This window comes from Cajanus cajan, chromosome 3 (genome assembly GCF_000230855.2).
Source record: "Cajanus cajan strain Asha chromosome 3, NIPB_CcT2T_4, whole genome shotgun sequence".
NCBI lineage: Eukaryota > Viridiplantae > Streptophyta > Magnoliopsida > Fabales > Fabaceae > Cajanus > Cajanus cajan.
The window spans coordinates 25,375,580-25,389,907 of NC_138519.1; the positions used below are offsets into that span (position 1 = coordinate 25,375,580).

The window sequence follows — 14,328 nt, forward strand, 5'->3', positions numbered from 1 at the left end:
AGCCATCATTTCTCATCGAAAATCCATTAAGTTTTAAAAATTGTTCTCAAAACAAGTGTTTTAAAAATAAAAAACGGAAACAACTAGGATATGTTTTCCCATTCTCTTCTATTTTCTTAAAGTGCTCAAGGGATAAACTTTTAGAACACAAAATTATGTTTACAAGACAAACACTTTCAGATGTGCTTAGGGACAAACAAATTTTAGAAAACAAACAAGGCACAATATTCTCATTTTAATTTTTTTACTATAATAATAATAATAAAAATAAAAAGTAAAATGCCATCTCTTCAACAAGAAAATAACTAAGAACATGCCTTCCAGTCAAGCTAATAGATAGAAAATATAAAATACAAAGCAACACCTTCAAAACAACAACCGATAGGAAGCATACTATGGTTAAGTGCATATAATATTGCTTTAAGCCGTACCGATACAAGGTATATTCTTCAACTCATTCAATACTTTATTTATAACTTCTTCAACTTTTTCTATCTCTATCTTATTTTTAATTACTTCTACAAATTCTTTCGATGACTCAACCACTTTTTTTTTTATTGAGGAAATCATCCACTCTAATTACTTCTTTCTCCACTCTTACTTGTGCTAGTATTTTTTTTTCTCTAGAACTCGATTCCTCTAAGTCAATAGTCACACTATGATCTCCTTTCTTTTCATTTTCTTTGTTCCAAATACTTTAGCTCTATCCTTGGCACATGAGTAAACTATATCATCCCAATCAGGAATGACCATGAATCAAAATCATTTACCTTCTTACGATTTGAAATTAAATGATGCTACACTATAACCCAGAGGTAGAAATACCAGTTGCGTGTCCTCTAGATGGTGGTAAGACACTTTGCAATTTTTTAATCATTTGGTCAAGCTCCTTCAACTTGTCCAAGTCACCTGTCTGCAACAAAAATCTCTCCAACATCAAAAATGATGCACTACTCATATGCCTTCCTCTCTCCAACATTTGTTTGGAGCACTCAAAAGCATCGTGCACCAAACCCCTTGCACATAATCCAGTGACTAAAAGATCTAAAGCGTGAGAATGGGGGCAATACCCTTTCTCCACCAGGTAATTCCATAAACATACACCTAAGTCAAGTCGATAATTTTGACAAAAATACTTCATAAGCATCACAATTGTCCTTGCTTTTGGAACAAAATTCCTCTGAGTCATCTTCTGGTAAAGCTCACTCACACCTTCAATCCCTCTTGACCTCATCAATCCCAAGAACATTGTATGGTAAGTCACACTGTCTAGTTCAATGCATTTCTCAACCATGTTATCAATCAAGGATAAAGCAGATTCAATATCTTTATTTCTAACCAAAGCAGTGATTAATGCATTATGAGCACCAGTATCAGCAACCAAGTTTCGCAAAGGAATCTCGTTAAACAACTGCCACGCCTTGCCTATATTTCGAACCAACCCTGCTCCATGAATCAAAGTAGTTATAGTCTTAATAGTAGGGACAACATTCCTCCTCTCCATCTCCTCCAGAAGTCTCAAAGCATCACCAAAACAACCTTTCTTACAGTAAGCATCAATCCTAATATTAAATGTCACACCATCCGGATTAAAACCACGCTTGACCATTTCATGATAGAAAAGCTCGACAGAAGTAACATCACCTGATTCCTTGAATCCTAAGAGGAGAATGTTCATGGACTTAGTATTAGGACTAAACCGTGGCACCAGCTTCGCAAACATAGACTTGGCCTCCTTCATCTGCCTTTGAGTGCAACATGCTTTAAGAAGCACATTGAACTCTTCTGTTCCAAACTCCATGCCAACAAACACCTCATTCTCCATTCTTTTAAACCCATCAAGGGTATCCTCAAAGGACTGAAATTTGGCAATTTTGGAAAGCATAATGTTCATTGACTTATGGGTGAGCAAAGAAGGATGGGTTATTGATATGTCTCGCAACAAGGCCCAAGCCTTGTCAAAATAACGCATCCTAGTGAGGATGTGGAGGGTCATGTTCAGTGAAGCAGGACTTAGGGGTGAGTGGGAATGGATGAGGGAGTAGTTGAAAAACTCCAAGGCCTTGAGGCCATTGCAATGCGAAGCAAACAAGCGCCCAAGAATGTTTTCCACAAGGGAAGTGCTGAAGGTGCAAGGAGGGAGGAGGTGGAGAAGTGTAGGATGAAGGGGTTGCAGTGGGAAAGGGTGCTCATTGATGGTTCTGGTGAGTGTCTCAACATCAATTGTGATTAGTGAACATGATTCAGGAGTGCCAATAACATTCGGCGAAGAAGTAGGTGATTCCTTTCCACCACTACAATCATCACTATTTATGCTATGCATATAGAGCATTGTTTTTGCCTGTGCTTTAACTGTGATTTCACTTTCTCTCTCCACCTACGACATTACAAACTTCACCAACTAAGCAACACAGCAAATAAAAATCAAAAACTATAACATATTCCACTAAAATTTCAAAAAAAAAATCTGTTTAACCAACCCACTGTCTCATTGTGCCTCATAGTTAACCCAACATTTTTCTTCAAACATGAAAAAAAAAAAAAAAAAAAAAAAAACACACACACCCAGATGAAAATATTGAAAAATTTCAGCAAGAGTACCTGCAATTTATCAAGATGTTGAGGTTGGCCAGGGCTTTTCGTAATGGTTCTAGAGGGTTCTAGTAGCCCATCAGCAAGGGTGGACTTGCCATGATGCACATGTGCAATAATTGAGAAGCTTCTAATGAGATCTGGAAGGTATTGCCTCGAATCTATGGTGTTGTTTAGGTGCGAAAAGCGTTGATAGGTTATATTTGGATTGAAATTGAAATTGCACAACCACCACAGATAATTCGATTGCCTCATGCTCTTGGAAGCCATTTCACGGTCACTGAAGATGCATGCACAAAAGGAAATATACTTGAGTAGTTTCAGTCATGGATGCTCCTGCTACAAACAAGGAAAACAAGTAAGGTGGTAGTTTTGCAACTTACATTTCATTTTTCTATTGGAACTTGTTCCCAATGAGTTAGCACACATTAAAGGAATGAGATGAAAAAGAATTTAATTAGTTTATTTATAGTGTAAAAGTTTTTTTTAGAATAGGGATTGCTACATTATCAAATGCAACAAAAAAAATTTCTGAGTCACTATCATTTTTGCCCCAAATTCCTAAAAACAATAAAGAAATAGTGAAAATCATTGTTGCAAAGTTAACTCATGAAGATCAAAACTTTGAATCAGGTTCGGGCATACCACACTCCTGAGTCCAAATCGAGTTCCTTTCTAGCATGAAAAAGTCGTTGCTACCACTGCAACATGGAGTTCATGGCAAACGAACAGGTATATGCGGTGAAACTTGCAATCGAAATAGAGGGAAAGATTGAACTGAAACGAAGAAAGAGGGTTTAGGGGTTTGGGGAAAGAGAAGAATCAAGTGTTGGACTCAAATGCCTGATCCACACCTATGGGTTAAACTATGTTTTGAATTTGAACAAATTATACCTATCCTTCCTCTGATTTTTTCTTTTGAAATTGTAAAAGATGTTTCTTTCTTTTTTTTTTTTTTTCTCAAATGTTTTTAAGGCAATAGTATAACTAGTATTTTGATTTATGTACTGTACAACATAAATATTATTTTATAGGTTAAAACCCTATTTTGGTCCCTTATATTAATTGTTTGTTTTAATTTAGTCCCACTTTTATTTTTGGTTTCAATTTGGTCCTAAACTAATTAATTGATTTCAATTTAGTCCTAAATTAATTAATTGGTTTCAATGTGGACTTCCGTCCAAATTATTTAAACGGAGTTAACTTTTGGCCACATAGATGCATACGTGGATGCCACGTGGATGATAATTTTTTTGAAAACACTTGGACTCAGAACGGCCCGTTCTGAAACCAGAACGGCCCGTTCCGGTTTCAGAACGAGCCGTTCTGGTTTCATCTTTTTTTATATATAAAATATTAATAATTTTATAAAATATATATTATTAATTATATTTTAATTATGTTGTTATATCTAATAAAATAAATATATTAATATTTTTTTATATTTTATTTTATTATGTTTATCTTATTAATTTTTATCATTTTATTCCTCTAATTTTAAATAAGTTGCAAAAAATTATAAAGTGATACTTAAATATTTCTTCAAACAGGAAGAGAAAAAGAAAAAATTATTACTCTATTTATAAGACAATTGTATTTTATAAAAATAAGTAATTTTAAAATTTTTACCATAAAAAAATATTTTTCAAAATTATTATATTTTTTAATAAAATTAATAAAGAATATTGGTTTAATTGCATTTTTTATCCCTCAAGTATTACAATTGTGCAGTTTTGATCCCCAAGATTTTCATTGGATAATTTTAGTCCTTAAAGAATTGCAATTGCGCGATTTTGGTCATTCAATTTTTAATTGAACAATTTTAGTCCCTCGAATATAATAATAGTACGATTTTAGTTTCTCCCATTAAAAATTAATAATTTTAATATATATATATATAATGTTTTAAAATTAAATAATTATTTATCTATTCAAATTAACGTATATTATAATTTTCGATATTATATCAATAATATTATTAATATACTTATAGATAAACTAATAATTTGATAAATATAACTTGTTATATATTAATATACTTTTACAAAAATATAAGTATATTAATTAGAAATATATATCTGATCTTATATATTTATATTTTTGTAATATAAGTTATATTTATCAAATTATTAGTTTATTTATAAATATAGTAAAAATATTATTGATATTAATTTATCAGTAATATTAAAATACTAATAATATATAAATTTTATTTATTTAGTAATAATAAATATATATTATTTGATATATTAAAAAAATTATAATATACGTTAATTTAAATAAGCAAACAATTATATAGTTTTAAAACATTATATATATATATATATATATATTAAAATTTTAAAATTATTAAATTTTTAATGAGAAAGACTAAAATTGCACAATTATGATATTTGAGAGATTAAAATTGTTCAATTAAAAATTGTGAGACTAAAATTACACAACTGTAATCTTTTAAGGACTGAAATTACTCAATTAAAACCTTAGGGATCAAAATTGCATAATTATAATACTTAGAGCGATCAAAAACACAATTAAGTCAAGAATATTATATTCTCAGTTTTGGAATGGCCCGTTCTGAAACCAGAACGGCCCGTTCTGCTGTACTGGTGGTGTGTTAATTTTTGCACCTAGAACGGCTCGTTTCAATTGCAAAATTAACGCACCAAAAGTGCAACCAGAACGGCCCGTTCTGGTTTCAGAACGGGGCGTTCTGGGTCCAGGTGTTTTCAAAAAAATTGTCATCCACGTGACATCCACATATGCATCTACGTGGCATCCACGTGGCCAAAAGTTAACTCCGTTTAAATAATTTGGACGGAAGTCCCACATTGAAACCAATTAATTAATTTGGGACTAAATTGAAACCAATTAATTAGTTTGGGACCAAATTGAAACCAAAAATAAAAATGGGACTAAATGAAACAAACAATTAATATAAGGGACCAAAATAAGGTTTTTGCCTATTTTATATAATCAAAATTTATAATAAATAAATATTTTTTAATATATAAATGATGTTATAATTAAAATTTCTAATAGATAAACATTTTTAACATAAAAATTATATTTTAAATTTAAAATATGATATAAATTTAATTTAAAAAGTTAAAATTAAAACAATAAACTATAGAACTGAGTAGTTGAAAAAAAAATTAAAAATATTTTCACTAAAAGAAATGTTCTAAAATGATTATACTATAAATTGCATCCTATAAACTCTTCTATCTAATATAATTATTTTTAAATTACATAGAAAGGAAATGTTTTTATTAGATCACAAGAATTTATATAAAAATTAAAGGGAAAAAACAAGGAGAGTGAATCAAGAGAAGAAGCAAAAGTCTATGAGAAAGAAGAAAATGAGGGTGAGAATTTGAATGGTGTGAAGAAAGATATAAAATAGAAAATTATTATTTTTAACTTTCGAAAAGTAAACATGTTACTTTTATTTTTACAAATAAGTAATAATAATTTACATAATTATCATGAAAATATATTTTTTAGTGTGAAAGTTTAGATTAGGGTAAGATTATAGGTAACTACGGACTTCTTTTAGAATTTTCATTAAGATTACAAATTACTTATTATATTTCCAACGTAAGTTCACATGAAATAATAAAAAATACAAGAAATTTGGGTTCAATCCTAGATCCAAACTAATAAGAATAAAAGAACTTAACCAACTATACCACCTTGCTAAACTTCATGAAAATAACTTAAATATATCTTTCAATTAAAAAAAAACACTTTTATTTAAACAAAATGTTTAAATAAACAAAGTGTATGCAACAACAGTAATTTATTTTTCAGATAAATCTTCAACAGGCTCTTCCAAGTTGAAAACCTAATACAGAACAGGAAGACCATGAAACAGAGCTACTGCTTTTAGCTTCTATAAACAAGCATAGCTTCACTTCATGTCAATAAACAAACATTTGATAACTGCACTAATCTAATCATAAATAATAGTACTTTCCTAGAAAGAACTTACATGATCTCTGTGTAAGGAAGTCTCCATGCAGGAAAACCAAGATGGCTCCTCACAGGTCCATAAACCAGTAAAAGGTCAGGCTCTGGACCTTTGCTACCTGAAAATAATAAGTGCTTTATTGTACAACGCAATCAATAAGACTATGAGTGTGTTGAGATACAATGCGCTGACACCCGAGATTTCCGATCCGTACAAGCCTTGGAAAACCCGCAATGAGTGGACTTTAAAATTTTGGACTGAATGGAAAAATATATGCTCAAATGCATAGATTAACCATTCATGTTAAATCTCATCGTGGTCAACAATATATACAGTAAACATGAAGCAATAATAAAATGCATTTAGATTGGAATCTTGATACACTAGCATGAACCCTGTTAGCAGAATCGGGTTATTTTGAAAAATGTCATAAGCATAATTTATTTAATCCATCTAGATATTCTATTGTATTCCTTGGTATATCAATCCATGATTTATCCATTACTACATCCATCTGACTAGGTTCAAGAAGAAGAAAAAAATAGATAAGTAAATTAATTTTTAAAAAGTGGCATATATAAAAATGAAAACTAGATAAGTAAATTAATTTAAAAAATGGCATATATAAAAATGAAAACTAGATAAGTAATTTAAAATATATAAAAAAAAAAGGAATTAGATAAGTAATTTTAAAACAAATCATGAATACCTGAGGTGAAGCACTTAGGTAATGCAAGTGAAGTAAATTTGGAGAAGCTTTTTAGTTAATCCAAGAGAACAAGAACCTGCTTTAGTTTAAATTTGTATACAAATAAATTAATTAAAAATTGACATACATGAATTAAATAGATAAATGATATTTTACCTATAAAAAGAATAAAATGTATTTATGCTCATTTGTTTTAAATCACCCAAAATAATATTTCTGAAAGAATGAAAAGAAGTGATCTAAACTATAGATGCTTTGTACATGAGAACCTTGTCAATTCTCATCAAATTCACTAGACTAATAGCTGTTTACCTGCAAAGTTTCAAAAACAACACCAAAGAGTGAACCAACAAGAGCTATAGATCGTGTTTTAATGGTTCAATCAATATTTAATTAGGCAACATAATAAATTATTATCATACCAGAAGCCAGTCAAAGTTGTTCTTCTTCTGAAGTAAGAATTTCACCCTTTTGGACTAAGAATTATTGTGACATCTTTTAATGTCTGTCAATATGCTATTTTTTCTCACTTTTTCTTTTAATATTATCTTAGCTTCGGATTAGTGATTGTGTTTCCTGATACTGTTTTCATACAAGAACTCCTCTTTTATTAATGAGTAGACGATACAAAAATAGTTGCCACCACTTAGTTATTTAATGCAGTTCCAAAGTGATGGTGAAAGGTGCTCACATTTAAGTCGTTGTACATAGGTTTGTCGTGTACAGAGTTATGTGGACACAATTGACAACCTGAAGGCAAGAAATTATGCTGCATTTAGCAATTCCTCTAACAATGCAGTACCTGTGATTTGGGAGGCCTTTGATTTTGCCTTATGTGTTCCATCAATGATGAACCTAAATAATAATAATAACACCGGAAATTAAAACAAATGATTTAGAGCTTCCTCTTTGAGACTACATAAGCACAAAAATTAAAAAGATAAAAAGATAAGTGTGTTCTAGAGAAACAAAATTGTGATGAATTTAATGAAACTATGAAAGGGACTTTGGAGATAACACGTGGAGATTGTTGCCATCCCATCGTCGCTTCACGCGGAAAACAAAATACTGTTTTGAACAATCTGTCGGTGTGTTTGCTTCCTCTTTTACTTGCCTTTTCTACGACATCTTTTCTTTGTAACTTTGTAAGCACCAAGTAATTTATGTACCCAGGATTTTAAGATTGACCATCTTTCAAAATTTATAATGATATTAATAACTTTTCTATGTATTGTTTCACATTGTTAAAATTAAATAAAACTTATAAGCAAAAATTCTGAAACTCAATTTAAATGTATATATAAAAAAAATCATGGTTAAGAAAATCAAGTATACAGATAAACATAAAACATACAAGAGTGATTAAAGTAATTGAGACAAAAATATTTTTGTTAGTTGCGGGTGATGAAATACACATGTAGAGAACACAATAAAAGATAATAATAGGAACGGTGAAACCTTTCAGAGGTTCCATTTGCTCAGCTACTAGACCCCAATAATAGGAACGGTGAAACCTTTCAGAGGTTCCAAATATCTCACTATGACTTCCAATCCTATCAGTTTCATCCCGGAAGTCCTGTTGGTCAACTGATATCACCAAGATCTGCCATCTCAGCTTCCGGCACCTCATCTGCCAAATATCTCACTATGACTTCCAATCCTTGATTTCCAAAGAACAGACCCTCCTAAGCTTCTCAACGTAGATAAACTATCTTCTTATAAAAACCAAAAATCAAACCAAGGTTCTGGATCTTTGACCCCAGATGCTGCAAGGTCCACAACTCAAACTGGTTTTCTTTCAAATCATTGGGTTTCTGAGATCAAAATGTCTCCACATCCAAGCAATAATCGCCTGAGTGAGATTAGTATAAAGTAACCACAGGGTTTCATTTGAATTATCCTCCCAACAAGTATTGAAATCTCTTGAGAACAAGCCTGCAGCATCAGCATGGACTAAGGTCCTGTCAAAACTGAAAGATGACGCAGCAACAGCAGACAAAGAAGAAAATTCTGTAGAAACTGAGCGTGATGACAAACAAGTCCTTGCTGAAAATCCTAATGATCAACCACTGGAAACCACTTTGGGTGGAGATAAGGCAACAGTTCATGAGAAGGATCAGTCCTTGACTCTTTCTTCTGCTAAAGAATTCAATTTTGATAATGCAGATGGAAGAGATAATATAGTTGCTGATTGGTGGGCTAATGAGAAAGTTGCAGGGAAGGAGGGAGGGGCCTCCAAGGATTGGTCCTTTTTCCCAATGATTCAACCTGGTCTCAGCTAACCAATAAGGACTCACACTATGGCTTCTTGTTCACCAATTTGGCATTGGTTTTTAATTTTGTGCCATGCTACATGCTATATTGAATCATAGTAAATTAAGATTTGGAAGTCTAACACAGTGATGGGGTTCTTTTTTGAACTCAATGGCCTCGTATAAAAAAAAATAGTGAGTTTGCTTAATATATCTATTGTAGTTGTTACCAAGTTTGGGTTAGAAATAGCTGTACATTTTTAGCATATGTACCCTCTATGATTATATATGTAATATAGTTGACTGTGATTATAAGTTGACTATGATGGTCATATATTAAATAGCCAAAGATGATTATTGGAGTATAGTTTTACACCTAAAATATATATATATATATATATATATATATACATTTATTTCTGTTAATATAGACCAATATAAATTGGCTCTATATATACCTGTATTGTACTCACTTTTCAGCTAGCTAATGAAATTACAATTCTCTTGTCATATACTTTCTCTCATTTCCTCTGTTTTTCTTTCTCTCTCTCTCTTTCTACCTTTCTCTCTCACAACTCTATTAATGATGATTGTTTTGATTATATGGATATGCCAAATTTGAACCTTGGTCCAAATTTGTGCGTGAGTCCAATCTTCTCACTCAGAGTCACAGGAAACTTTGAAAGTAAACTTTGTTCTATATGACCATGACCAATTCAGAAAAAGACAATTATGATTTGTGAAGATTGACCTTATATTTAATCACAAAGATGTACTTAACCAATCTCCCAAGCTCTTTGACCTGAATAGAATGCACTGAGTATACATCTTAAAAATCTGTTGGGGATATTGTTTTTAGTTGAGCAAGAACAAAGAGCAATCCAAGCAGAGGAAGCCTTGAGAAAGACCAGACATAAAAATGCTAAAACTGCTGAGAGGCTTCATGAGGAATTCCGAAGGCTCTCCATGCAAATGACCACCACATTTGATGTGAATGAGAAGGCTACCATGAAAGAATTGACAGAAGCAAGTGAAGTGATTTATGCTTTTGTAAGATATTTTGTGTTACTTATTCCACGGTGGGCCCCATCCTGTGCCATAACAGAGTAGCAACTGCCAAACCTGGGTCGATACAGGTGACTAGGCCTACTTCCTAAGTAAGTGCTATTACTCATCACACTAAAACTAGACAATTTTAGTCCGGTTAGAAACTTAACTCATCATCAACAATATGAAAAAGTTTAGAAAGTGGGCAGCTAGTAGTTGGTATAGAATCAACTATTAGGGTCAAAAGGTGTATTTAAATGCAAATAATAACAATTCAATAGAAAGATCAATAAAATAGGGAAAAGTGTAAATGCAGAAGTGAAATATCAAATCACCTGCAACTGTTCATGGATAGTAGGAACATATCTGTACAAGTTATTCAACATTGACTTGCTTGATCCAGCTTATATGGAATGGAAAAGGGAATCCACAGTCTTCAAAAGGTCAACGAGCTCTTTTGATGATGTCAATGTGTCTAATACCTGTAAATGCAGGTTAAAAAATAAGAAGTCATCTATCTAAGCCTCAAGAGTTTGTTATAGATAATGCGATCCCTCTGAAAGTTACAATCACTAGAACATTGTTTATACATGATAGGAATGAAAAATGAGTCACTATAAAGAATTGATTATTCTTTTCAACCAAATATGCATACATATAGGTCTAACATGAATAGAAATGCAATCTTTGTCCCAGCATGCAGGCAAATAATGTGCCCTGGGATAACTTGAGGTATCAATGAGAATAAAATCTAAAGCTGGAGGAAAAATAAGTAATTTAAAATATGAGAAGTACAATTCTACAAGGATCAGATTTAAATTCCTAATAATTAAGGGGTTAGCTAGTTAGATTAATCCCAAAATCATCATGTTATTAGCTGAAAGATCAACCAGGCTATTTTAATTTTACTTCCATTTCCATACAAGTTAACCACTCAAGCTTATGCTATGTTGTTTAATTTACGGAACCCTGTGCTGCTTCCTGGAAGTTAACTCATCATGTCTTTTACTGCCTTTGATCTTGCTGCTTGCTATAAAATCATCATGTGTATAGTTCCTTAGAGATGCCTTTAACTACCTCATATGTACATAGTTGTCTTGTTGAACTCAACTCTACCTTTACAAAATATTGGGTACAATGATATTGTTCCTGGACCAAGGGGGCTATTTAATTGTACAAGTTCTATATAACTCTATTGTTGATCAATTTGAGGATAAAAGTTTTCTAGCTCACGTTGAATACAATTCAATTCATAGTGACCTAGTTCCACTGCAAGAGATGCTTTAAGCAGAGAAAATCGGGGAAAACATACTGAACAGGGCAATATTTACAAAAGAATCCCTAATATATATATATATATATATAGGAACAACAGGTAAGAACAACCAATGAAAACTCTTACTTATACGAGAAGGAATACAGAAGTCTGCTATATGGCATACAAAAAAGAACTGAACTGAAAATAGCTTACGTTGTAGAAAACTGAAAAGAGCAATTACTTGTATCTACATTGTGACCCTGGACACATAAGCATACCAACTCCAGCATTAAACCAAGCACAAAACTCGGTCTTAATCTCAAGAAAGATAACTTTGGGCCACCAACAAGCCCCACTCATATATTTGCTACTTTGAATCTTTATATTTTAATAATAATTACAATAATTAGTGAAAGACTAACAATCATTATGTTTGTCCGGTCAAACACACACCAATTAAAATCTCAAACATTATTCATACAAGCGCACACACACACACGAAACAATCAATCATAGAAAGTGACACCACCACCACCATCCAAAATTTGAACAAATGAACATGGTATTCCTAATCCAAACTTCAAACTTAGATTCATATTTCACAAATCCATGCACATGAACTCCATTTGGTGCATTCGAAGATCCAAATGACAGTGATTTCTTCAAGGCCAACACAACATTCAAACAAACCTAGAACAGAAAAACTAGTAGAAAAACCTAAATGCACTAACCTTGGCGTGCCCTAGCGGATTTCATCGTGTTTCTCTTGCGTGCGGGTCGTATGAAAAATGAAATTCAATCCGTGCGGGTTCTGTGAGAAATGATTTTGGTGGCTGGACTTCGTGCGGATGGATTTTATTCGTGAGTTAGAAATTGTTTTTTTTATTTCTTTTAAATTGATTTTATAAGTTTTTTATTTTATTTTTTTAATTTTATAAAAGAACTATTTTAGTCTGGCACATATAATTAACCAAATAAAAAAAATTATTCAACGGCAGTTTGAAACAGACAGAAAGTGCAATACTCGTAGCGATTACCATTCCTGCAATTTAAAATTGTAAGAAAGTGTCAATAATTTATAGCGATTACCATCTTGATCACAAAATGTAATATTTTTTGGCGATTTATGAAAATTGCAAAGAAAAAATTGTCAGTAATTACTTATATTTTTGTAGTGAATGTTAATCAAACTAAAAAGATTTATTTGGATTCTACTCAACAAAAAAATTACCTGTCTAACATAAAGGATTTTAGATATGATGTTTTTCAGTTGTGAAATTAAGAACCTAACAAGTGATTTTGGTTGATGTTATGACTTGTTGATTGCTAATGTTAGGAATAAATTAGGAACTAAGCTTTGAATTTCAAATGAAAACCGTCAACTTCAAACTTTAGGGAATTATTGGGAACAACCATGTTTTTTGTACTTAAGGACTTGGAAAATAATAGGAAGGGAAGATTTCATAAAGACCAATGTCAAAGTTGAAAAAATTGAAGATGATCCTATTATCTATGTACAATTGCTATGCTTGTGATGAAGGGCTACATGTGTGTGAGTTTGTGTATAATATGATGTGTTACAAATAATTGATAATGATATTATATGATGTATGATGATGAGATATGTTGATGCATGATATGATGAGGATGATATTTGTGTAATAATGAGGAGGTATGGTGATGTTGTTGAGCATGTAAGTTTAGGTTGCAGTTGAAAATGATGTGATCCAAGTATGGCTATGCATGTTGTGTAGAAGTCTAGACTCTTTGATTTGGGAAGAATCACCAATTGGTCATTGCATTTTTTGTGGTGTGATGTTGTTGTCTATAGAGTCCATGCATTCATAATTTGTTTACTAGGCAATGTGAACCTATTTAGAAGGGTTTCTTTGGTCATCTACTTAAACTTTGATAGTGTTATGGCATGAAGTATCTAGCATTGTTATAGGTAATCCAAAGTGTCATCCAATATCATCGCTCAAAGCACCTTCTAGTCTTCTTATAGAAAATTTTTCACTTGATGACATTGTTTATGTGTGTATAGAATTTTGAAAATAATATCAATCAATAATTAAATTATATTATAAACTTCAAAATAATGATTAATAAATTAACATAAAAATAAAATTAAACATCAACAAGTTAATATTAATATGCATAAAACTTGGCTAATCATATTATCATATATATAAAAAAATTACAAAATTATTCTAACAATCATTTGCATGTATTATAAAAAATACTAATCTAATACAAAATTAAAATATTAATAATTTATCATAATTAATATTAATCATTTAAATATATTTTAAACATAAAAAAATCTTGATTTAATCTAAATATTTGTAAATATTAATTATTTACATATATTATAAATAAATATTAGTATAGTGAAAATATTTATATTTATCCATAATTTATCAATTAATAACTAATAAAAATTTAATTCTTTTAAATTATTTTATAATTTTTTTTACAAACTTCCTCCCTCATCAAA

General features: G+C 31.2%; 1 protein-coding gene across 13 annotated transcripts; it reads right to left on the reverse strand.

The window, feature by feature from the left end:
- Positions 1-259: 259 nt before the first annotated feature.
- On the reverse strand, positions 260-12,713 carry LOC109800636 (Tetratricopeptide repeat (TPR)-like superfamily protein). Of its 13 annotated transcripts, XM_083070719.1 has the most exons (9): positions 12,563-12,682; positions 12,045-12,091; positions 10,909-11,055; positions 8,077-8,129; positions 7,275-7,350; positions 6,587-6,683; positions 3,238-3,369; positions 2,602-2,931; positions 260-2,377 (listed from the first exon to the last, which is right to left on the reverse strand). In XM_083070719.1, the coding sequence occupies exons 8-9, from the start codon at positions 2,860-2,862 to the stop codon at positions 803-805; spliced, it is 1,836 nt and encodes a 611-aa protein (XP_082926845.1). In that variant the 5' UTR covers positions 2,863-2,931; positions 3,238-3,369; positions 6,587-6,683; positions 7,275-7,350; positions 8,077-8,129; positions 10,909-11,055; positions 12,045-12,091; positions 12,563-12,682; the 3' UTR covers positions 260-802. The 13 variants fall into 13 exon arrangements, 12 of the variants coding, with proteins under 12 accessions (XP_082926845.1, XP_082926849.1, XP_082926847.1 ...); XM_083070723.1 differs by lacking the exon at positions 12,045-12,091 and having other exon boundaries at positions 2,602-2,928; positions 3,238-3,293; positions 12,563-12,713; XM_083070721.1 differs by lacking the exon at positions 12,045-12,091 and having other exon boundaries at positions 3,238-3,293; positions 12,563-12,713.
- Between the last annotated feature and the right edge of the window lie 1,615 nt (positions 12,714-14,328).

Bases quoted from the DNA above. Each gene is read 5' to 3' on its own strand.
- LOC109800636 (XM_083070728.1), bottom strand. From the start codon at position 2,862: ATGGCTTCCAAGAGCATGAGGCAATCGAATTATCTGTGGTGGTTGTGC. The intron at 2,378-2,601 runs GTACTCTTGCTG...GTAATGTCGTAG, and splicing joins AACATCTTGATAAATTGCAG to GTGGAGAGAGAAAGTGAAAT.